A 23,903-nucleotide genomic window follows, 5' to 3' on the forward strand; every position below is an offset into this window, starting at 1 on the left:
CGCTGTTTCACGAACTGGCGCCAAAAGACGTGCGTAAAAGGAGATTCTTTTGCGCAATGACCAAAATGGTGCCCGAGCGTCTCCTCTGATGGAACCGTGAGGTAATTTAAAAGAAATACACTGCAAACATCACCTTAATAGATTTTTTATTTAAAAAAAAAAAAACTCAGACCGGCCTAACTTCACTCTTACAGATAGGATTTTGAAGTGAAACTATTACAGTTTGTTATTATATGATAGTTATAAGAGAATTACGCACAGAAACGACTAAAGGAGCTATACAGAAAAACATCTTAAATATGAGAGCAGAACAATACATATAGTTTAATCATTTAATTAAACTCCACTTTATCCAGCTAAGATCGACGTTCACTTCCATGCCTTTAAACTTGTAATACCCCTCCCCCTTTTCAAGTCAAAACGTGCGTAAAACATCCAAGGATTCGCCAGCATTACGCATAAGTTCAGCTCTAATACAGTCCTGCTTTGTATCTATTTCCAGAGATGGTTTATTATACTGAACAGTGCTTTATCTCCAGCGAATCCCCAGCAGGTGGCAGCTCACAGCCCACAGTTTCAGAGCAGTAGCGTCGTCCTGAGCAGCTCTGCAGCTTTCGGCGTTGGCACAGTCCCTGGAGACAACGGAAGACCAGACTCATGAATAAAAATTGTGAGTAGTGGTCCGTAACGCATACATAAGACCCTCAGCCCTGTTGTTACCTTAAGTATACCTTAACCTTAGACAACCCTTACCTCCCACACGTCACAGCATATTACCATATTTTTCCTCAAGAGCCCCAGTTGCATAGAAGATTTGAATCAGAGCTCTACCTCCTCTTTCCTTCTCACAGTCACTAAAGATTCCTCATGCTCTTTAAGTTTCAATTTTTATTTTATTTTTTATTTATTTATTTATTTTATTTTATTTTATTTTTAAATTATATTATTATTTTTATGTATACATCCATTTTTATTTTATTTTATTCTATTTTATTTATTTATTTTATTTTTAAATTATATTATTATTTAAATTTTTATTTATATTTATACATTCATTTCAGTTGTATTTATTTTATTCCATTTATTTTATTTTTAAATTATATTATTATTTTTCTTTTTATTTATACATCAATTTAAATTTTATTTTATTTGTTCTTATTAAAACAAATAAAAAATGTCTTTCAAGATGAACTTCCTGAACATCACAGACTTTTAATCAGTGCTATTTTTAAGTCAAAGTTTTTCCTTCAAAGTTCACACTCTAAACCACATACTTTAACTGTCAGAGCATTGACTGTCGACCAAATGGGTCATATAATCTGGAATAAAATGAGATTAATTGCATAGCCCTAGTTTATAGTTAATAAAAAACAGGAGATAGATGCTTCAGTGGGGCTCTAATGAGTCAGGTAGAAGGATGTAGGACACAGGTGTATCTTCAAGGATAAGGACAGAGATTTAATTTAGCACAAACCAATGTAAAAATGTGAATGTAGTAGAGCTGAAACAATACGAACAATTACAAGTCCTTTATGGAGACATGGACCAGCCTGAGCATCGTCGAAACACATAGGCTGTATATGTTTATCTGTTTATCTGAGTGTGTGTGGTCGGGATGTGCTAAGATAAATCTCTGTTCCTCTTATTTTACAGTTATAAATATTACTAGAATTTGAGTTGTACAATGATAACACGCACAGTAACACATTTAAACCAATACTAATATATATTTCATGAACATTTACTGTTATAATTATGTTTTTGACTAGTTTTAGTGTTTAAAGCTCAGTTATTTATGTATGTATTTATTTAAGTTTTAATAAAAGCTTTTTCCCTTTAGGTTTGCCACAAGTTCAGTGTCTGGAGCTTAACAGTGACGCCACCTCAAGCTTCCAGAGGTAAAGTTCCCATTCATTTCACTCATAGACTTTACAAAAAAAAATAAAAAAGCATATTAAAAATTCGAATACCTGCTCAGCGATAGTCAGATACAGAATCTTTACAAACATATAAATATATAAAATTATTGTTAAACATTTTGCAGAATCTTTAATTTTAAATGGCCTTTTTGTTAGCATGTAGCTGGTTAGCCTCCACAATGACTTAGAACTCTTAATATTTGAATTTTTCGGAAAGCCTATGGGAAAAATGAATGGAAAATTTACTTCTGGAACCGGAGCAGGTGGACACTGTTGAGCTCCATTCTGACTTAGATGGATGGGTGAAAATTGCACACTGACTCGTTGCTTCGGTACGTTTGTTGCTCTGACTCTGTGTTTATTATCTAGAAGTTTCTATGTTGGTGCTAGCTTAATTTATTTTTATTTTATTTTATTTTGTTTTATTTTATTTTATTTTATTTTATTTTATTTTATTTTATTTTATTTTATTTTATTTTATTTTATTTTATTTTATTTTATTTTATTTTATTTTATTTTATTTTTTTATTTTATTTATTTATTCGTTCATTATTTCATTTATTTATTTTTTTATTTGTATTATTATTTATTATTATTATTATTTGTGTTTGTATTATTATTTATTCAGTACATGTCACTCACTTGTAATATCCACCGTTGACCATCTGACTCTCGGGGCTGCACACACAGTAGATAATGGTGAGGGCGCCCTCTGCTGGAGTCTTGATCAGAAAACTGAAAGTCTTGAATAAATCCACAAGAGGGCGCCGTATGTGTCTGGTGATCTCAGTGTTGACTGCCCCAGGGTCCACAGAGTAAACCATCACACCGAACACTGAGGGAAAGACATAACTGTGGTTGTTGCATAATATTTAGACTCTTTCTTAGTAATGATGGAATTCTAAGTGACTGAAGCAATACATCCTCTTTTTCAAGGAATAGAATAGACAAGTATGTATTAGCTTTGGGCGTCTGTGGTTGGGCCATGGGACTGTCACACTGGCAACACATTTAGATCCATTTTCTATGCACACACACACACAGACACACACACACACACACACACACAGAGGCAGTCATACAGTGCTTCATCGTTATTCCTCACCCTCCATCCGTTTGGCCAGCTCCCTGGTAAAGAGGACGTTGGCCAGTTTGCTCTGTGCGTAGGCTCTGACCGGGTGGTAGTCCTTCTCTCCGCTCAGGTCGTCAAACTGGATCTTGCCCATGGCGTGAGCGGCCGATGACACGTTAATCACTCGGGAAGGGGCAGAGTGCTTCAGTAAATCCAGTAACAGGAACGTCAGGAAGAAGTGACCTAAGATTTGGAGGAAATAGTAATAATAACAAGGACAAGGACGCTTTAAAAAGGTTTGAATGACATAAAAATACATGAGCTAACACGTAAAATTTGTAAAAATGAACAGTGAAATCCAGTTGGGGTTTGAGTCTGGATTTGAACACGGAAGAAAATCAGTAGATAAAACATGTTAGTGTCACTTTCTTGAGACGTTGGGCTTTTATTTGACTAATTTTACCCTAATATTTCTGCGTGATTGTCCAATTAGATCCGTTTTTTTTTAAGTAACACACGTGAAACAAAGGAGCTCATTGGTTTAGAGATTTGCTCATTGATTCTGCAGAAATCCACTTTGTTTTTCAGCCCCTTGTGATCATTTTTCCTTTATTATTTCCAATACGACAAACTATGCTTGTCGCTGATTGGCTAATCCACCTGTCAATCACGCCCATTTGAAAACAAGGAGATTTACTGATGTACAGACTCAGATCTTCGTATAGTTTTGAAGAAGCGTGTGTTCTAGATCCCAGGCAGTTCTTTTTTGGGATTGTCCTCCATAACATCCATCAGATATTATATTTTTGGTGTTTTTTGTTGATCAATCACAAATGTAACAGTTAATTTCTTGGTTAAAGTTCATGTATGAATGGACAGAATGAGCTGTACACCATTTTTAAAAGATTAAATTCACTTTCCAAGGACCTTTTTGCAGCTCCTACTTATTACAATACACATGATATTCAAATCTTGCAGATCTTCAAAACAATTCTAAAACAATTGCACTTCTTGTTTTTACTTTACCTAAATGATTGACTCCAAACTGCATCTCATATCCATCCGCTGTCGTCACATAAGGGCAAATGGCGACTCCTGCGTTGTTAACCAGGAAATGGAGGCTTTTTTCAGCTGAGGAAAAAGTAAAAGTCACAAGCAGGTCATTTTCGTGGATCTGTTACAATAGGAGCGACTTTATAATAGGGCCATGTGTCATCCACCTACTGTCATACACCGTTTCGGCGAACTGACAAATGGATTTGGTGTCGGCCAGATCCAGTTGCCTGGCGACTACCTTGGCCCCTTTCACAGCTCTGAGGATGTCACGGGCGGCCTGTTCTCCTTTGGCCATGTCTCTGCAGGCCATAATCACCTTGGCTCCTGCGCACATCACGGTTACTACGGCTGTTTAATACTTTGCTTTTAATCTACTTCTGTGTGACTTGCCTCTGCTGGCGAGGTCTTTGGCCGTCTCTTTGCCGATGCCCGTGTTGGCCCCAGTCACTACGGCGGTTTTTCCATCGAGACGCACATCTGAAGACCATTTAGGGACAAACAGAGCCCTAGATAAGAGAAGGATGTGAAAAAAGTCGTGTTACAAACTGCATTGGTGTGTCTGTGTCAGTGATGCAACAACAACAACATCACTATGAAATAATTCTAGTTTCATGTATTTATTTATTTAGACCAAGTCAGTGAACACAAGGAGAACGTTAAAAGCACACACCCAATAGACTTAATACCTTATGCACATTTAAATAAGGATTCCGTTTTTTTTTATTTAAGCTAAAAAAAAAAAAAAAAAAAAGTGGGTAGAGGTAAACTTAAATCCTGATCCCATCTTTCATTAAAAACAAAACACAAATGTTTTTTTAATAACACCAATAAAACCTCAAGACTCCTCTATTCAAAACACTTTTAAACATTGCACTTATTTTGTCTACGTGATTTTTTTTATTTTTTTTTTATCTTCCTTAATTAAAAGGAAAACATTCAGTTTCTATAAAGTTCAGAGGTTAAGAACACACTGTGCATTTAACAACATGCTGAACATACAAAGACACACTTACCTGAGCACTTCCATGTCTCTTGTTGGGGACATAAAGCTGCTGTTTCCTTGGCTGTGTGTGTCAGTCTGAGGCTGAAGGCTCCTGCAGAGCAGATGGCACTGAAGGACTACAGAGACTCCATTGAATAAAAACTAATGATCTGGGACAGTTAGCAGGAGACATTTGACACAAGCTCCTCTCTGTTTAAACCGTGGAAATGTGACTAATTAATTAGTGCAGTGTTTTGTGAGTTTCCCTTGTAATCTTTAAATGGAAGCTTTTAAGTACAGTATTAAAGAGCTATTAAAGAAGCATCTGAATCAATATGCACTAGTTTACATTTGCTTTAGGGGCTGACATGTGACGGAGGACACATTTTAAGACACAGAGAAACGGTGAGGCTGATAGGGGCTGAAGATATTATGAGAAAGAAATATTATGACTTCATGTTGCATGTTAGTCTGTCCGTGTGTTTACTACAGTCTGGTATGTTATAATGTGACCCTTTAACCCTTAGCAGACTTTAACAAGAATAAAATGTGCTCATAGTAACAAAGCATATTAATAAATATGAATCTCTCTCCCTTCAGTTACACTGTGAGCTGCAGAAGAGCCGAGGCTGAAACTCAAACCCCGTGACCACAGGTGAGCGACTGTAAGATTATCTTCCCTAAAGTGAGATTTTGGTGCTTTCCAGAGGTAACCCTAATTTCTCTGTTTATTTAGTCGTCTTTATACTTGCCCATGTAATCCCTCATTCATCCATGTTCCAGAGTGTCAGAGGTTTCAAATGCTGTCATCTGGACTTGACTTTTTGATGAAGAAGTTTGACTCTCATCCATTTTAAATACACTTAGATTAGATTTTCTTCTCATTAAAAGTGAGTGTAATGCAGATTTTTTTTTTTTTTACAAATCAGTAAAATCAGTCTTTGCCACTAGAGGGCGCACTTAAGCAAAAATTCTGCTAAAGTTTTCAACACAAAAAGAAAATTATAAATGTCTTCAGCCTGGTCCTGTGTGGGGCAGGTCTCATGTAAACCATGTGAAAACCAGTCATAACTTCCTGTTTTCAAACACACAGACACACACACAGGTCTAAACACACGTACACATATGGACACACACAGGTCTAAACACATGTACACACACAGGTCTAAACACACACGTACACATATGTACACAAGGGTCTAAACACATGTACACACATGTACACACACAGGTACACAAACAGGTCTAAACAGGTCTGGACACCCAGGTTTATGCACACACACAGACAGGTCTAAGCACACACAGATCTATGCACACACACACACAGGTCTATGCACACACACATATACACACACACACACACACAGGTCTGAGCACACACACACAGGTCTAAGCACACACAGGTCTATGCACACACACAAGTCTATACACACACACAGGTCTATGCACACACACAGGTCTATACACACACACACAGGTCTATACACACACACACACAGGTCTATACACACACACACAGGTCTATACACACACACAGGTCTATGCACACACACAGGTCTATACACACACACACAGGTCTATACACACACACAGGTCTATGCACACACACAGGTCTAAACAGAGCGTGGTCACAGTGGGCTGACGGGGCGGTGGCGGCGCTCACACACACGGGTCTGAGTACACACAGGTCTATGCACACACACACAGGTCTATACACACACACAGGTCTATACACACACACAGGTCTATGCACACACACAGGTCTATGCACACACACAGGTCTATGCACACACACACAGGTCTATACACACACACAGGTCTATGCACACACACAGGTCTATGCACACACACACAGGTCTATACACACACACAGGTCTATACACACACACAGGTCTATGCACACACACAGGTCTATGCACACACACAGGTCTATGCACACACACAGGTCTAAACAGAGCGTGGTCACAGTGGGCTGACGGGGCGGTGGCGGCGCTCTCATGTGGTCGCTCTTAGATGAGCCTCACAGCTGTGCTCCATCCACAGTCTGATGAAAGGCTCTGTCTGTCAGGCCAACGACAGAGCACATGTGTAATTAGCACAACTTCACTAAATTATAGATCTTCTTGTGGCAATAAATGACCCTGTCATTATCATTTGTCCGTCTTAAAATAGGAAAGTTGACAGGAAGCAGATCGTCAGCCGTCAGTAAAGAAAGGCACAAAACACAATTCAGTCAATATTTTTTCAGTCATTTACTGCAGAAGTTTCATATGTACAAGTGTCCCTTCTCATCATTGTCTCACAATTACATGATATGTCTTTGGAAATATTTACAGCAATTATCACAAACTAATTATTTAAAACTCCATATTTTAAAATCGTCTTCATTAAAGTTGAATGCACAGAAAACAAATTTCATCATTTCAACAAAACAAACCAGTAGTAAAATAGCTTATCAAATGCATAGCATTTTTGACACACAAACTGCACTTTAAGTACAATGAGAAAAGTCATGTACAAACTTTAGAGATGCATAGTATCAAACCATGAACTCCTCCGACTCTGAACACTTTTGACCCTGAAAACCAACAAAGATTCATTTGAACTAAATGTTCCCTGTACCGCACCTCTTTGGTCCAAAAGCAAAAGAAAAAAAAAGTTATTTTGTATCTGTATTTCAAAAAGACACACCACATTTCCACACAGTGGATCTGAACAGAAAACCTGATATCTGTGTGGGCAAAAGCCAGGTACATTTTTAAAACTTTGTATTAAGACCTGCAATAATTTCCACACTCACTTCTGCAGCAAAATCCCCAGTGGAAATGGGGGTTTCCATATAAAATACTCCCTCCAGAATGCACCTGTGCAAGTGTGACATTGTCCAGGCCATAATGAGAGGACCTCTGCGCACTTAAACATTTATTGATATGGTTTGAAATGTGAGATGGCTATTTTGTCCCTTTCCTCTTTTCTGGCGCTCGTTCATCCATCACTTCCTGGACTGGCAGAGTCTGCTCCTGCAAAGTGCTTTGGGTAATCGAGTCCTGCATTGAGCTGCTCTGGAAAAACGTGGCCGTCTCGTCGGCTTGTTCCTGCACGGGGCTCCCGAAGGCGTCGTCCGGTCCCGCCTCCTCGTTGCCAAGAGACGTTTGACTGACATAAACCACAATGACATCACCGCTGAAGTTCATCACCTGGCCGCTGGAGATGAAGGTGGTGTTGTGGTTTCCAGACACTTGACCTGCACGAGATATAAAGGTAGTGACATTTAGAAAGCATTTTAATATCCCCAGTGTCGCCGTGGAGTTTACTGAAAGTGAAATGCAAAAACAACCCAAAATGTATGCGTGCCTATACAATATACAACAGTGTAGTCACTAAATTGGGTCTAACCCGATCTGACCAACGTACAGTGGGAGGAATGACCAGAATGACCTCAGAAAATCCAGAATACCACCATATCATATCCCTTTTCCCTTATTGTTTTAGTAACATGCACTTAAAGCATGAGAAAAAGTGAACGCTTCCAAAACAAGGCTTTTTCCAAGGTCATAAGATTTATAGACATGACTGAATAATGAGGAAAATATGTCTGAAAAACAAGCTGGATAAAGGAATATTCTAAACTTTACAGCTACCAATGAAATTCAGTTTTGGCTTTGGGGGGGTTGAGTGAGTAAATCCCTACGTGACCCGATCGGCTCTTTATTTTGTCCTCTTCCTGTCTGTTTGCATTGAAAAAACACGTCGTCACGGTGACTCAGAGCGCATGTCTGTCTCCTGCCCGACGACACTCACCGTATATTACACACGGTCATGGAAGTACAGTGAAGGTAAACAGCAGCCAGACCTATAAAATCATAAACGCTCACACTATTAGAGCCGTGACTGAGCCTTTTCCTGGAATGCCAGTTAACTGCGGGTAAGATGAAGGGGGGAAAAAAACAAAAAAAACAACTTTGAAAATAGATCCGCGTGGAATCTGCTTGGGTTCTTGTTGTTTATTCTTTCCTAATGCCAAGTTGATTTTCTGAAGGCATTACAATAGCAAAACTGACCATTGTTGAAACCTGTGGAAGCTTTCTCCTCTGCAATTCACTCGGAACAAATATCTGGACTACTTTAATTTGATCCACATCTGTCCGCTTGTTATTCTCAGGGGTTTTTAATTCTGGCTTTGTTTAGTTGCACGTTCTATTTTTAGTCATCTGCGCTTTGCTGTGGTGCAGAGGAACTAAACGCTCCTAAGGTCTGGATAATATGAAAAAAAAAAAAAAATTAGTCATGATTTTTTTTTTTTTTATTCATTTTGATTGATCACATTTTTTTATTGTTATTTATTTTACATAAATAATAATTTACATAAAATAAATATTATAAGTCTATATTGCAAAATATTTCTCAAAAATTTTAATTTATTTATTATTTATTGATTTTTTTTTCCATTTTCTCTTAAATATGTCTTAGTTCAGTGATAGATGTGGTAGTAGTTCTTGCATCTTTATTTCTTTTTAACTTCTTTTTTTACTTAAATATTATTATTATTATTATTATTATTATTATTATTCAGTGTTTTATGTTGGTTTCAATAGTAGTACTTTTTGTTGTACTTTTTATCTTACATGCATTTTACATGTAATTAAAAATAAATATTATAAGTCTGAATTGCAAAACACAGCAAAAATAATTCTCAAAAATGTTAATTTATTTCTTCGTTTTGATTTTTTTTCCCTCTTTCTCTTAAATATGTCTTAGTTCAGTGATAGATGTGGTAGTAGTTCTTGCAGCTTTATTTATTTTTAACTTCTTTTTTAACTTATATATTATTATTATTCAGTGTTTTATGTTACACTTCATCACCGAAGAAAGTTCCTAGTTTGTGAGTTGTGTTCACTGACAATGGCAACGACGTCTGATTCTGATTCTGATTCTTTGACCGTGGTTTCAATAGTAGTACTTTTTGTTGTACTTTTTATCTTACATGCATTTTACATGTAATTAAAAATAAATATTATAAGTCTGAATTGCAAAACGCAGCAAAATAATCCTCAAAAAAATAAATTTACTTCTTTGTTTTGATTATTTTTTTCCCCTTTTCTCTTAAATACGTCTTAGTTCAGTGATAAATGTGGTTGTAGTTCTTACAGTTGTTCTTTATTTTTTTTACGCATATCCTTTTTTACTTATATTTCATTGTTATTCAGTGTTTTATGCTGCAGAAAGTTCCTAGTTTGTGAGTTGTGTTCACTGACAATGGCAATAAAAGTCGTCTGATTCTTTGACTGTGGTTTTAATAGTACTTTTTGCTGTACTTTTTAGCTTAATACCCTAAACACGCACACAAAACGGTTAAATCATCCAGCTAAAGTCGTCTGGACTAGCTCAAAATCTGGAGATGTGCACCTACTACACCTTGAATGATGGGTCAAATGCAAAATATAAGCACGCATTCACCTTTGTATATAGGTTAATATTGTTATTTCATGTCTGTTCACAGGTGACACCATTGACAGCAGCTTTAACCTGAGCGGGAAGCCCTTTTAATCATCTCCAAACACTTTGTGATGGGAAACGCTGCCTATTTTAACCCAGGTGTAATTAAAGCGTCCAGTCATCAGTAAGAGTTTAAAAAGGACCTTCACGAGTTTGCATGTTTGTGTTGAGAGGGCAAGGCTTTTAAAACATATTACTCAAGCAAAGCACATCTTGATTCCATTTAAGCTGTGGTCAGTTTGCACAACCCTCTGAAGCTTTGGGTAAATAGGCTCACTCGCTTTGACGGAAAGAAGGTAGAAAGGAGCCACTCTACGGCTGCATTTACAGTTTAACACACAAGCGTCTTCTTCTTCTCCTCTTGTGTGGTCCTCCCAAACCATCGCTACCAACTTTATTCTTGGAAAAAGCAATTAGAACTCATTGTCATGCTAAAATCAAGCCACTACCACAGTGTTGAGACATAACCGTGCTTGTACAACTGATCAGAAAAGTACAATAATACACACAAACGCTTCCCAGACGTGTATTTTTTGCTTGGCAGGAGATAGCGACGGCTACAGTGGGAATAATGCAAGTCTGCGACGGTAAAAACTTTCCATCAAAACCAAAAGAAAATTCCTTGTGTTATTCTGGGTGAAAAGAACCACCTACTTTGAGGAAATGGGATACAGGACGTGCTGTATCCCAAATGATGCATGTGAGGCTGCCAGAGCGGTGAGTGCCTACACAAATATTTGACACTGATTGCAATGACAAATGTAAATGTATTGTGTAACTTTCTGAATCATAAACAGCCAGTACTTCTGTGTGGTAATTAGACTTTTCCTTTTGTAATGGTCGCTGCTGTTATGTGTCCCATTTTGCGATAGGTAGGAGTTTGTGAGCTCGTCCCGTTTCTTTTCATCTCTCTGTGGAGTCTTTCCCACGGTTCTGCGCCAGGAGTAACGGTCAACGTAAACTGTCCCAAATGGATAAAGCTGTCAGCGGCTTATATAGTTGCTAGGGAGGTTTCAACCCACTTGTATCTTAAATATTGTATGAACCAGCAGAAGAACGTCGATGTAAAGATGATGAGAGATCGATGATGTTTGCAGCGTTTGTGTCTTTTGGTGAAACACTTAACCCGCATTTGTGAAACTGAGCGTTGATTAGGGCCACGCGATTAATCACATTTTAAACGGAACAAGATACAAACCTTACAAATGCTTTTTTTTAAATCTTGAAGTCTGCACCTAATCATGCGCGATGATTAAAAGTCTGTCTTGTTTATGTTCATGAGTTATAACACTGGAAGATGCGTTTCTTTCTGTCTAAAGGCCCCGTATTGCGCTATTTAAAAAAAAATCTATGTTATAATGTTGTTTCCTCATCAAAAACAGACCTGCAGTTGTGTTTTTTTGTTTCATTCACACATGTTTAACACACAAACCCTGCAAATCCAGGCTGAGCTCTTCTCTCAAACAGAAAACACAGATTTTAGCCATGTTATAATGTTGTTACCGCCTCAGAAACATACCCGAGTAACCCTTTTTAATCTTAGTTTGTCTACATCTCCAAAGCTCGAAATGCTCTGTTCCACCTCGTGATGTCATCATGTGGTAATACAGGAAGTGCTCCACTGCGTTTTTAAACTCCACATACCTTCATTAGAATCATTTGGTTAATTTCAGCCCTAGCGTTGCCAATCTCTGCTGGACAAAAGGTAAAACGTAGCTGTTAACTTGAAAACTACCACTTCATGACATCACAAGGTGGAACAGAGCATTTTGAGCTTTGGAGATGTAGAAAAACAAAGAATAAAGAGTTACTCGGGTATGTTTTTGAGGAGATAACAACATTATAACATGGCTAAAATCTCACAAGAGTCAATTTTCCATAGTATAGGACCTTTAATGAGGAAAAAGTCAAAAAATAATGATTGAGCATTACACGAAAAAAGGAATTTTGAATATTTTTTTGGACTTGTGTGTCAGTAGTTTGATGTTTTCTTGATGTAAGGTGCCTTGAGTACCCATGGAAGTTCAAACACATCACAATTTCCACACATTGAATCCCTGTAATTTCTCTGCTAACCCACCTGAGGTATTTGTTGGCTCTACCAGCTGACTTTGGAGACTCTCAGGTGGGCACTCGATTTCGCAGTCCCCAGACGAGAGTTTGTTCGGCCCCTTCTCCTCGCAGGACGGTCCCGGGCTGGAGGGCTCCGCTTTGTCTTGATAAATGTCCCCCACAAACGAGGACGTCACCAGCGGCCCCACCGAGCTCACGGCTGACGTTACGCTATTGTTATTGTCTATGGAAGTTGAGTCTAAGCATTTGAGTTTGTACGGCTCTTCTAGTTTTAAATTGTTCGTTTTTAAGTCAGTTTTAGTGTCAGCTCTGGACAAGGGAAGGCAGAGTTCAGGGGGCGGGTTAGACGATGAAAGCGATACTACAGATACAAGTCCCGTCATAAAATCTGTCTTAATCCCTCTATCGGTTTCTTTCTTTCTCTCCTCTCCGTCTGATCCGCCACAGCAGCACATCCCAAAGCTGCCAGGGTCTACGGCCTGGCTACAGTCTTCGTTCTCCCCCACCTCCAGAGGCTCTTGAACAGAAGACACACACCCACACGAGGTCGTAGGCGCGCTGACCATCTCCCCCTCGTCCTCCGATACCTCCTCAGGCTCCCCGGACCCCTCGCTCAGGTCGACAGAGTTGGTCTTCTCTCGAGATGCTTCCTTTTCCATCACCTCGAGCGTGCGGGGGAGCGGGTCTTTGGCGGGGGGAGTGCTGGGGTACAGCGGCTCGTCGGTCGGGGTGAGGGGGACTTGACAGACGAGTTTAGTGGTTTCACATGGAGCGCCTTTGCTGAGGCCTCCGGTCATTCCGCTGGGGTAGAGAGGGGCCAAGGTGTCCTAAGATAATATAAAAAGTTTGGTTGAGTTGTTTTTAAAGATACAAATGCAATTAAGGCAGATTAAGTACTGGGCGGCCCAAAAGTCACTGACACTTTTAAATCTTCAGTAGCTCCTATAATTCTTAAGTTACACTCACCAAATTTTAGCAGTAGGTTAAACTGAACCTTGAGAGATTTTTGGCAATATATACGGTTATAATTGTTCACTTATACTTGAACTTATCACTGCTTAAACTAGGGGAAGTAAAAATGACCTTATGGCTTATGTCTCTTATTTGATCATCATTATTACGTTTTAAGTCGTTTATTGTCTGAGGTTTATTCACAAACACCTTTTCTTTAAGATCGCCCCACAGGAAGAAATCTGGACTAGTCAGGTCTGTGGAGATCACATACTGCCCCCTGTCTTTGAAAACCACTTATTATTCCTTTAATGGCGTTTACGCTCGGGGCATCTCTGGTATTAAAATGTCGACGTAATGAATTTGACCCATGTGACTCAAAGTGCCACGGTACAATGAGGGTTTGTTCCTCGGTGCTGTATTTGCTCAGATTAATGTGGGAAGAGTCGTTCTAAATGCTCTGAAAAAATAAAATAAAAATATCTAGAAACAAAAGAGTTATGAGGGTTTTTTTTTTACCTGTCAGTGACTTTTTTATGGTGTGTGGTTCATTATTTGTTTGTTTATTAACTCTATAGTCACAATTAACCTTAATAACTGGAACAGGGAGGGCATCTGGGATAAAAGCTATGTTTTTGTAAAGAAAACCAATACATTTTGATGTTTTGAATTTAAAAAGTACATTAATCTGTTGTATATAATCACATCTTGCAAAATTTCACCATTTAAACTAATATATTTCTTACTTGTTGGATCCTCGTTCTCTTCAAATTCTGGACACAGGATCGTAGATTTACTGGACACAAGAAAACGGGCAAAAACATATTAATTCACTGAACAAACATTGTTTTAGTTCGTCCTTAAAATGTCCTTCATTGGATTAATACAAGAACACACCAGAAAGTAGCTTCATCTTGTCTTTGTAGCAGAAGAGCAGGAGGATGAGGAGGCTGAGGACAGTGATGACCGACAGCACCGTTACTATTACCCAGGAAGGAGCTGCACCTGTCAGACATGTGTTTTTACTCACAGCCAAATAAAACATTAATCACACAATAAATCTCAAACACTTTTTACTAGTCTGTGTGAACGTCTTGATGTCGGGCAGGTGGACTATTATTTTCTAATGATTTGTGTTATTTATTTATTGTGTTTTGCAGACAAACTTACTAGACACAGGTGGTCCACACTCTGCATCAGCCTGAGCGGTGCCAGCTTGGTTCTCCGTCCTGCCCAGAGCCTTACAACTGCAAAAGTGCAACAAAAGAATCGTTTTTAACTCAGCGGTTTGGGATTTCACAAATATGGGTAAACACACTGAGCAACTTTCCGCAAATGGATTATGTAATGAAACTATTCTGACAACATATTTATATTGTCTCATAGTCTACACATTTTGGTGAAAATAAACTCTGGAACTAAAATATCAATTAGCCAATCGCTCTGTTGGGTCATGTGCTTTATAAAACCGATTTATCTTGTAGTTTAGATCTTGGCGGACACTGGAAATGCATGAGATTCTTTGTCTGACCAGCCCGAAACTGGACAATAGGGCGTGAAAATCCTCTCTGTCCTAACTTAAGACGGTCACGTGTTTCCAAATGCAGAAAACATCTCCTTTGTAAAATTCTCGTAACATTCAGAGCATAGATAGATAAGATAAGATTTTCGTGCTTCCATTGTTGATTCTGCAAAAAATCTGCACTTTTTCTTAGTCGTTTATGGGTTTTTTTCTTTCTTTTTTACATGTAAACCGCCGTACGGGCCATACATCTCTCTGATTGGTCAACCCGCTTGTCAATCACGCTCTTTGAAATCGATAAAACACGATAAAGCTCCAGATCCACTCGTTTTGTCAACGCTTTGTGGTTCTGGCTGGTCAAGCACCGGTAATGAGATTCTTGTGCGCGTTTTGCAGTTCATATTTCACTCGTCTTTCATAACTTCACTTTGATGATCTGAATCTTGATTTTAAACACAAACAACACAAATCTAATCGCACTGTGTCAGAAGAACAGATTTTGTTTTTATTCAGAATTGTGCTGTGTTTATCCTGGTCCCAATATAGGAAGTCATGCCATCTAATATTGCAAGTTAGTGGAAAAACAGCCTATTGACAGTAACCGTGTTTATCGTGCCTTTGTTCCCTCCTCATCTGTAAACTGCTGTAAACACGCACAGATGTGAAGAGAGCGGATCTGTCTGCCATTCATCACAGCTTCAGATCCGGAGTGTCAAACTGGACCCATATTCAGGGGAAGTGGTGTGTGCGTTAGTCACAACAGAGGGACCCGCTGACGCAAAAACCAACATGCATTTGGCCCGAGTGTGCAATAAATGTTATAATCTAAAAATTAGCCTCAGCTTCACATCCTGGAAAAGGTTTTTGTGACGTGTGATACTTGTGCACTTACTTTGTCCAGGGTTTGCACTGGTCAGTACTGTCTTCATTGGAGAAAAATCCTTTCTTACAGGGAACGCAAGTCTTCTTTTCCTCAACTATTTCTGAAATGTAAAGTAGTTTGATGTACAGCTGCAGTATTTCTACACTCTGATAGATTTCTAGTGCGGTTGCCTTGTCTTACCCAGTCCCAAGCCGAAGCTGCAGGTGTGGATCCTCTCGCAGTACTCACAGTTGATTGGTGAACACGTGAAGTTGGGACGACAGGGGCAGGGTTCTTCTGCCTCCAGGTTCTGACGCCTCGGCAGAAACCCTTTGCCTGGTTGTAAAATTCAGCATGTAAGGACTTATTATAAATGTCAGATCTGAGATGTTTTGATATCTGTGGTCTAGTTGTGCGGCTGACCTGGGTCACAGTACTTCTGCGGTGTACAGCTTTTCTTTGTGGTCCAACCAGACTGATATTCATCAGCATTACATTTGACACATACGGTGTCTTTGGTCTCCGTGCATTCAGCAAACAGGCGATTTCCTAATGGGAAAATGTTACGATATTTGTAAAATTGTGAAACTCATATGTCATTGCATCCATCATAACAAAAAGACAGTTAATGCCCATATAAGGAAGAGAGTGCGTGTGAATGGGCTTAATCCTGCTCGACTTCCTCCTATGCCTTAAGAAGTTTATTTTTAGTGTGTGTGTGTGTTTATGTGTAATCCTTGTGGCCTAAATGTGCGTCACATTTATGGACTGACTGTGTTTTTGACTTTTACCTGGTCCACACTTGCTGCAGCATCTGGAGTTCATTAGATACTGGTCGTTCTTACACGTTGGTTTGGAGTCTCCCATCTGCATAGAAAAGAGAAAGACGCTGTGTGAGGCAATATTCTCAGCAAAACCAACGCAGGTACAGACACTTTAACTGTAATGATTGTCACTAGTCACAATAATGATTCATATTTTAAATAAATCAAGAGAGGTGCCGTTAGGTGAGCCGAGCGATCACAGTCTAAAGAGTCTCTGGACTGTTCTGCTGTTCTGCTGTTCTTCTGCTGAACTCGCCAACGCTAATGTTATGATAAAACTTCGCCAAAGCCACAGAGGCTAAATATACATATAGAAAATACTGACCCACTACTTTTCTTATGTGATTCTATTAATCTCAGAATTTCACACAGACTAAATATAATGTAACTGAACATGTTACACAAACTAAGTAACTGGTACAAATGATAAACGGCTAAAATGATTTAACCTTTAACTTTTTTGTGATTGTGCGTTGTATGGCAGGTTTTACAGCCGACAAAAAAATAAAATAAAATAGAAATATATGCTTCTTTATAATGTACCCAGGTTTCACACTATTTATAGATTGATTATTTGGTTAAGTATTATAGCAGGAGTCCCAAACTCACGGCCCGGGAGCCAATTGCGGCCCGCAAGACGATATTTTTTGGCCCGCAGGACAATATTTCGTTTAATGTTCGTGTGGCATTACCATGCGTGTAGAAAGTTCCGTCAAATCAGAAAACCCTAAACACACGTCACTCGCACTGTGTCCTCCCGTCACAAAAGACTCAATAACAATGTATATCCATAAAATCCACAAGAATTAACATATTCCTTCATGTATGTTAAAAACAGCGATGATGTTTGAGAAGATTTAATCTAACTTTTTTTTTTTTGTGGAATACCAGATGTGGCACAGTGTCACCCAAACTCCGGCTAATGCGGCCCCCAGATAATTTGCATTTAAGACCCCTGTATTATAGTATATAGTAATTAAACATGGGACGGTATTGAAATTTACTGTCACGATGGCCAAAATAATTGCGATTAACGGTTATATCACGATAATTATTAAAGTTGCTGACAGTTAAAAATGTTACGGATATAAATAATTATAATTTTAATCTTATGAGTAGGTTCCATGTTTAAAGAACTTATATTATTACTATTACCCTATAGCATTGTACTTTGTTATGAGTAAAAACAACTACAATCTAGCGGAGAATATTCTGGAAGAGCAGGGCCGTCAACTGAAATTTGGGGGCCCGGGGCAAGAAATCTCACATGGGCCCCCTTGTAATACAAATTAATAGGAAGAGAGTACAATTAGCAATTACCTAAACCCCCCGGAAAACAGACCTCTTTGTCCCAACTGTCGACTCCCCTGTGGATAAGTAGTTTTTTTTTCCTACACATTTTGGCGATTATCTTTGTTACCGATTATTATCAGCACTTTTTATGGCGATAAACGATATTATTGTCAACATTTCTATGCCTAAACATGCGACGTCCCACCTCTGAAGTTTAATTACGTGTCCTGTCTCGGTTTAACTATATCTGGAGCATTTTCTCACAACATCACAACTCCAGCTCTGGCTTTTAATTAGCCTCATTTAATTTTACGGCAAACCACTCTCATAATAAAGCAGAGGGATAATGATGCAGCTCTCAGCCGTGGCCGCAGCACTAACGAGATCCATGTGTTTTTGCGCAGACAAAGTGACAAAATGACACAACAACGTCATTTTGAAACAGAAAGAAGCGGTTGATTGTCTAAGTGGATGAGAGTTAACAGCCAAGCCAAAGGAATGCTGGGAATTGTAGTTTTTGACCACCAGATCTAAACATTGAGCACCGGTTATGCACAGTGGTGTATTTTTCTTCACTAAATATATAAGTCAGAGGGAAAGAAGCGATCCACCCTATATGATTACAGGTTTACACTGTTTTAAGATAGAACGTGTAACCTCAGTGTCGTATATAAAGTGACCGTTCAAATGGGGGGTGATTATTATGTAAGAAAGAGAGAAAGCAGCGACATTACCTTCTCAAAATGCTCTGTTCCACCTTGTGATGTGATGAAGCGGTAGTTTTCAAGGTAACAGCTACGTTTTAACTTTAGTTTAGTACAGATTAGCAATTCCCGAACTGAAATTGTCCAACTTCCTGCATCACCGCATGACATCACAAGGTGGTACGGGTGGTTTTCAGTTTGAGAGAAGAACTCATCTTAAATCTGCAGTGCGTAAAACATGTGTGAATGAAACAAAACACAACTCCAGGTCTGTTTGTGATGAGGAAACAACATTATTATGTAGATAAAAAAAAACAAAAAAAAAAAACAAAACGTAATCTAGGGCCTTTAAATGTCAATCTGGCTCAATCCTAATCTCTTCTCTTCCGCTCCATAACCACGTCTTTCTGAAACGAGTTAGTGAAAAGCAGGAGTTTCACATATCTGTTGTTTCATGTCATTTCTGTGTTTTTTATATTGTTTATGTGCAGCTTGACTGATCCTATCAAACAGGAATCTAATGCTGACTACATTCCTCTGTGCGTCAGGGTACACCGTGTTTTGCATAACTGCCACAGCCACTGGCGCCCAGTCACTTTGCCTTTAGCCCTCCAGGGATTCTTGTGATAATTTGTGATAAGGTCTAAAAAAAAAAAAAAAAAAAAAGAAAGAAACGATTGCACAACAACTGCGTCTTTCTTTCTTTGATGTGTGCACGTGTTCTTCAGTGACAGTAGCTACAGTGTGAAAAAAAGAGAAAAAAACAGAGGAGGAGAGGAGCATATAGACAGTATAGAGCTCCACTAATGTAACGGGCCTATCTCGCAACGGTGAGCGAGGTGCAGGTTTATTCTATTGAATCACAAACAAGGAAAAACAGTTTGACAAGGAAAATAATAAACAAACCCTGAAGCAGTTTAGATTTAGTCTGGATTGAACCTGACCTGTTAATGACTTTATTACAATTACATAACAACAATACAAAAAAGAAAACATTTGTTGACACATTCTTAATTAAAAGTGCACTATGTAAATTTTCTGTTGCCATGTCTGCTATCTGCTTTGCGTAAAATATTTCACAGTATGGCATTAAGCTTGTCTATATCTAGAGACAAGTAGGTTAAAACGTGAGTAGTCCCACTAAGAATATATGTTTTCAAAGCCGGTTTTTCCAATTAAATCTGGTATAATCCCTTAAATGCAAGATAGATATGTAAAGACGTCTTTGGCATACTGTGGAACATTCAGCACAAAGTAGTAACATCTCCATGGAGACAAGCAGGTGAAGAGGTGAGCCCAGTTTCAGTCAGAATGCAAGTTTTCAACGCCTGTTTTATCAGTTAAATCTGGTATAATCCATTAAATGCATGATAGATATTTAAAGCTGTACAGTGGAACATTCAAGGCAAAGTAGTAACATCTCCATGGAGACAAGCAAGGGAGGAGGTGAGCCCAGTCCCAGTAAGAATGGGCATTTTCTAAGCCTGTTTTATCAATTAAATCTGCTATAATCCAGTAAATGTGGAATAGATATTTAAGGGCATACTATGGAACATTCAGCACAAAGTAGTAACATCTCCATGGAGACAAGCAGGGGAGGAGATGAGCCCAGTCCCACAAAGAATGCAAGTTTTCAAAACCTGTTTTACCAGTTAAATTTGGTATAATCAAATAAATGCAAGATCGATATTTAAGGGCATATTGTGGAACATTCAAGGCAAAGTAATAACATCTCCATGGAAACAAGCAGGGGAGGAGGTGAGCCCATTCTTAGGAAAAATGGGCATTTACAAAGCCTTTTTTACCAATTCAATCTGGTATAATCCAATAAATACAAGATACATATTTAAAGCTGTACAGTGGAACATTCAACTCACAGTAGTAACATCTCCATGGAGACAGGCAGGTGAAGATGTGGGCCTAGTCAGAGTAAGAATGCAAGTTTTCAAAGCCTGTTTTACCAATTAAATCTGGTATAATCCAAGAAATACAAGATAGATATTTAAAGCTGTACAGTGGAACATTCAAGACAAAGTAATAACATCTCCATGGAGACAAGCAGGTGAAAAGGTGAGCCCAGTCCTAGGAAACATGGTCATTTTCTAAGCCTGTTTTATCAATTAAAGATGCTATCATCCAATAAATGCAAGATAGATATTTAAAGCTGCACAGTGGGACATTCAAGGCAAAGACATCTCCATGGAGACGAGCAGGTGGCATAACCTTCAATTGCAAAGTCACGTGGAGCTCCAGCACACCCTCTTTGATTTCGTAGGATTACATAAGCAGTTTGGAGACGGGTAATACATGGAATGACACTGACTGTGAAAGCGATAAGGAATACCGTCCAAATCAAACACAGGAAGTACTTCAGACGGAGATGTGAGTCCATTTAACAAATCCTAATTCATTCACGTTTCGTTGACTTTTACCGCCCTGGACATCTTGAAATCATCTCCAGTTGCTTAACGTCACCCAGACAGCCAGAAATTCATTTTGGAGAAAAGTGGAGCACGGTGGTCGGATGAAAACATGAAGGGGAATTCTTTCAGGGGATGCTCTGAGTCAGAAACGGCAAGACCGAGACCATGGCCAGAGAAAGAGAGAAAAAGACAGAGAGACGAAACAGTGGAGTCTGCAAAGTCATCTGGGACTGGACACTTAATCCCTTGGAACGTTCACTCGTTTTCTAGCTGTAATTGGTAATAACAAATTGATTACTACTGACTAAAGGATCTCATTAACGAGCAGGACTCTGAGGACTTTGGAGTACTTTTGTGGGGAATGTTTAGCTCCTTCATGGACATGGTTTAGTTTCTAGTTAAGTTTAAACCTTCTGGAGATGTTGGAGAACTCGTTTGCATCAGTCCTGGTCTAGTCTTAGTGTAGTGTAGTTCTGACCTTGACCTTTAACTTCAGTTTCGTCCCAATTTGCGAGTTTAAATGCGCATTTTAACCTGGTTTTGACTCAAATTTGGTTCAGGTAACGTGTCGTGTCGTCCACGGTTTAGTCCGAGTTTCATCCACGCTTTCGTCTTGCAGTTTTAAGTCCAGGTTTAGTCCGATTTAAGACTTTCTGCAGCTTTTTTTTTTTAGTCCTGGTACATTTCCTAAATTTGAGAATCACTGGCGCAATTGTAAGCCATAACTAAAACGCCTTTCGGTAACAGGGCTAAGCAAACAGGCAGTGATGGATGCCTGGTGCCCAACAGTCCCACCACCACAACCACAACTTGTAAACGGCTCCACCTGGACAGAGTTAGCTCCCGGGGATAAACAACATTACGGACAATAACACGTCATGGACCATTCACTTTTCCCTTTCAAATAAAATCCATATCAGCTCCACAAATTGCTGTAGCTAATATGTACCAAGGCGTATTACGTCAATAACATCAGTTTTGTGTTTTGTTTTGGTTTTTACCGTGTCATTTGGGGTAAACTATATGAAGGACTCGATGGGGCGTTTGGGCATCGCTGGTCGCCCATTGGAAGTGGATGCAGTGCTGGTGGTTAACGGAGAAGAATGACACTTTTCTGTGGTAAGAGTTGGATTGGTAAACACAAACAAAAGTCGTTTCAGTGTCGGCCCCCCTCGCAAATGAACTTGGCGTGCGATATAGACTTGCCATTGTTGTCTAAAACATCAGTGGACTACTTAAACAATGCAGTGGCTTATATTTAAAGTGGTTTATCCAGTCTTATTGAGTCAATCATGGTACCAGCTCTAGATCTGCATAAATTCTAGACATAGATCTATATTTTTAGATGCTAAACTGAGCAATTAAAAGGAAATTATAGTTTGGATAAGAAGAAGAAGAAGAAGAAGAAACCCCTACCTTGACTTCCAACAGCAGAACCAGACAGACTATCCATCCTCTGAAAATCCAACTCGTCAACAACTTCAACTTCATCTTTGCAATTCACGCAATCTCACCAAATATAAAACTAAACCGGTCTATGATTACCTCCCATAAATTTGTCTAAATCACTTCTTCTTCTGACCTCCGCACCATCTCATCGTGTTACAGGCTCTGTTCTACCGCGGGACGCCCCACCTCAGCTGTGTGGTCATCTCCCTTCGGCTCTCACCCACGCGTGTGTGAAGGACCAGCGTGTAACAGCTTGTAAAGTCTGACTGAGGAGTAAAGAGGAAGGGCCCAGCTCCTCCCACTATGTAAAAAGGCAAGAGTCTGTTAATCCCTCCCTTTGGCTGCGCGCTCTGGTTCTCACTTCTACTAAATGTGCTGTGCAATCTGATACAGAAGTTTGTCCAGGTGTGAAAATACTATGAGCTGATGTTGTTTCAGTGAATGATTTTCAAAGTAATGGGCTGAATTATAAGGAAGTAGTTATGAATCTGGAGTGTGGAGTTTTGTGTGCTCCCGTATGAATGTGAGATATGATTTTTCCGCACTTAAAAGACCATTATTGATTGATTGTCGTGGAAATTATATGAATTTTGATGAATAATAATCGATTTGCGAAGCCTTTTGACAGATATTTCCATCACAATTGCTATAGATGAAAAGTATTAGGTAACTTTTCCGCTTGTCCCTTTGGAGATATTATTGCTTTTCCTGGAATATCCCACTGTAAGGCATTAAAATGTTGTGTTTATTGCATTCTGTGTGTTCTTAGTTGCTAAAAAATACCATAAAAACATTGCATTTTCCCCTGTTCACAGATATAAACTTTGCAACTTTGGTTTCCTGGTTGTGCCACCTGCTCGTTTCCATGGAGACAGATAGGTGTAATGCCATACCGTAGAGCTTTTTAACATCTCCATGGAGACAATCAAGCGGTGGATCCTAATATTATTTTTAAGTTTATGTTTCCAGTTTGCTCATTGCGCCGTCACGTTTTAATGATTACCCGATGATATCACGACTTCGTAAAGGGAACATTCCTCTTGACGTTCCAATATTTACATTTTTAAGTGTAAATTTGATTACGAAACCATGGGGGTGCACCTCTTTTTTTTTTTTTTATCAAATGCCATAAAAAACATGAGCTGCCTCCAGGAAAAGATTATTAAAAAACCTGCCAAGAGGGATGGATTTGCCGCTGAATTTGCATGGCATTAGGCCTCACCCACTCCGCAGCTCCATATGAGGCAAAGCTTTTTCTCTCCTTTCTTTTCAAAATG

At 39.0% G+C, this 23,903-nt stretch overlaps 2 protein-coding genes across 3 annotated transcripts; both read right to left on the reverse strand.

Annotated features, from left to right (window-relative positions):
- Nucleotides 1-403: 403 nt before the first annotated feature.
- Nucleotides 404-5,121, reverse strand: si:dkey-73n8.3 (uncharacterized protein LOC100150965 homolog). Its single transcript, XM_033986088.2, has 7 exons — nucleotides 5,061-5,121; nucleotides 4,438-4,553; nucleotides 4,216-4,371; nucleotides 4,018-4,122; nucleotides 3,025-3,234; nucleotides 2,562-2,754; nucleotides 404-632 (listed from the first exon to the last, which is right to left on the reverse strand). Exons 1-7 carry the CDS (start codon nucleotides 5,090-5,092, stop codon nucleotides 530-532), a joined length of 915 nt encoding a protein of 304 aa, XP_033841979.1. The 5' UTR covers nucleotides 5,093-5,121; the 3' UTR covers nucleotides 404-529.
- Nucleotides 5,122-7,263: 2,142 nt separating this feature from the next.
- On the reverse strand, nucleotides 7,264-22,882 carry tnfrsf11a (tumor necrosis factor receptor superfamily, member 11a, NFKB activator). Of its 2 annotated transcripts, none has more exons than XM_055230122.1 (10): nucleotides 22,594-22,882; nucleotides 16,725-16,800; nucleotides 16,357-16,482; nucleotides 16,135-16,269; nucleotides 15,964-16,054; nucleotides 14,720-14,796; nucleotides 14,447-14,554; nucleotides 14,296-14,345; nucleotides 12,606-13,425; nucleotides 7,264-8,273 (listed from the first exon to the last, which is right to left on the reverse strand). In XM_055230122.1, the coding sequence occupies exons 1-10, from the start codon at nucleotides 22,666-22,668 to the stop codon at nucleotides 7,981-7,983; spliced, it is 1,851 nt and encodes a 616-aa protein (XP_055086097.1). In that variant the 5' UTR covers nucleotides 22,669-22,882; the 3' UTR covers nucleotides 7,264-7,980. The 2 variants fall into 2 exon arrangements, with proteins under 2 accessions (XP_055086097.1, XP_055086099.1); XM_055230124.1 differs by having other exon boundaries at nucleotides 7,285-8,273; nucleotides 15,964-16,048.
- Nucleotides 22,883-23,903: the final 1,021 nt, after the last annotated feature.

This window comes from Periophthalmus magnuspinnatus, chromosome 20, assembly GCF_009829125.3.
Source record: "Periophthalmus magnuspinnatus isolate fPerMag1 chromosome 20, fPerMag1.2.pri, whole genome shotgun sequence".
Taxonomy (NCBI): domain Eukaryota; kingdom Metazoa; phylum Chordata; class Actinopteri; order Gobiiformes; family Gobiidae; genus Periophthalmus; species Periophthalmus magnuspinnatus.

Bases quoted from the DNA above. Each gene is read 5' to 3' on its own strand.
- si:dkey-73n8.3 (XM_033986088.2), bottom strand. From the start codon at position 5,092: ATGTCCCCAACAAGAGACATGGAAGTGCTCAG. The intron at 4,372-4,437 runs GCAAGTCACACA...TGATGTGCGCAG, and splicing joins CAAAGACCTCGCCAGCAGAG to GAGCCAAGGTGATTATGGCC. The intron at 2,755-3,024 runs GTGAGGAATAAC...TCTTTCCCTCAG, and splicing joins GCTGGCCAAACGGATGGAGG to TGTTCGGTGTGATGGTTTAC.
- tnfrsf11a (XM_055230122.1), bottom strand. From the start codon at position 22,668: ATGAAGTTGAAGTTGTTGACGAGTTGGATTTTCAGAGGATGGATAGTC. The intron at 14,555-14,719 runs GTAAGTTTGTCT...CATGTCTGACAG, and splicing joins GTGTGGACCACCTGTGTCTA to GTGCAGCTCCTTCCTGGGTA. The intron at 13,426-14,295 runs GTAAGAAATATA...ATATTATCTTAG, and splicing joins AGAGAACGAGGATCCAACAA to GACACCTTGGCCCCTCTCTA.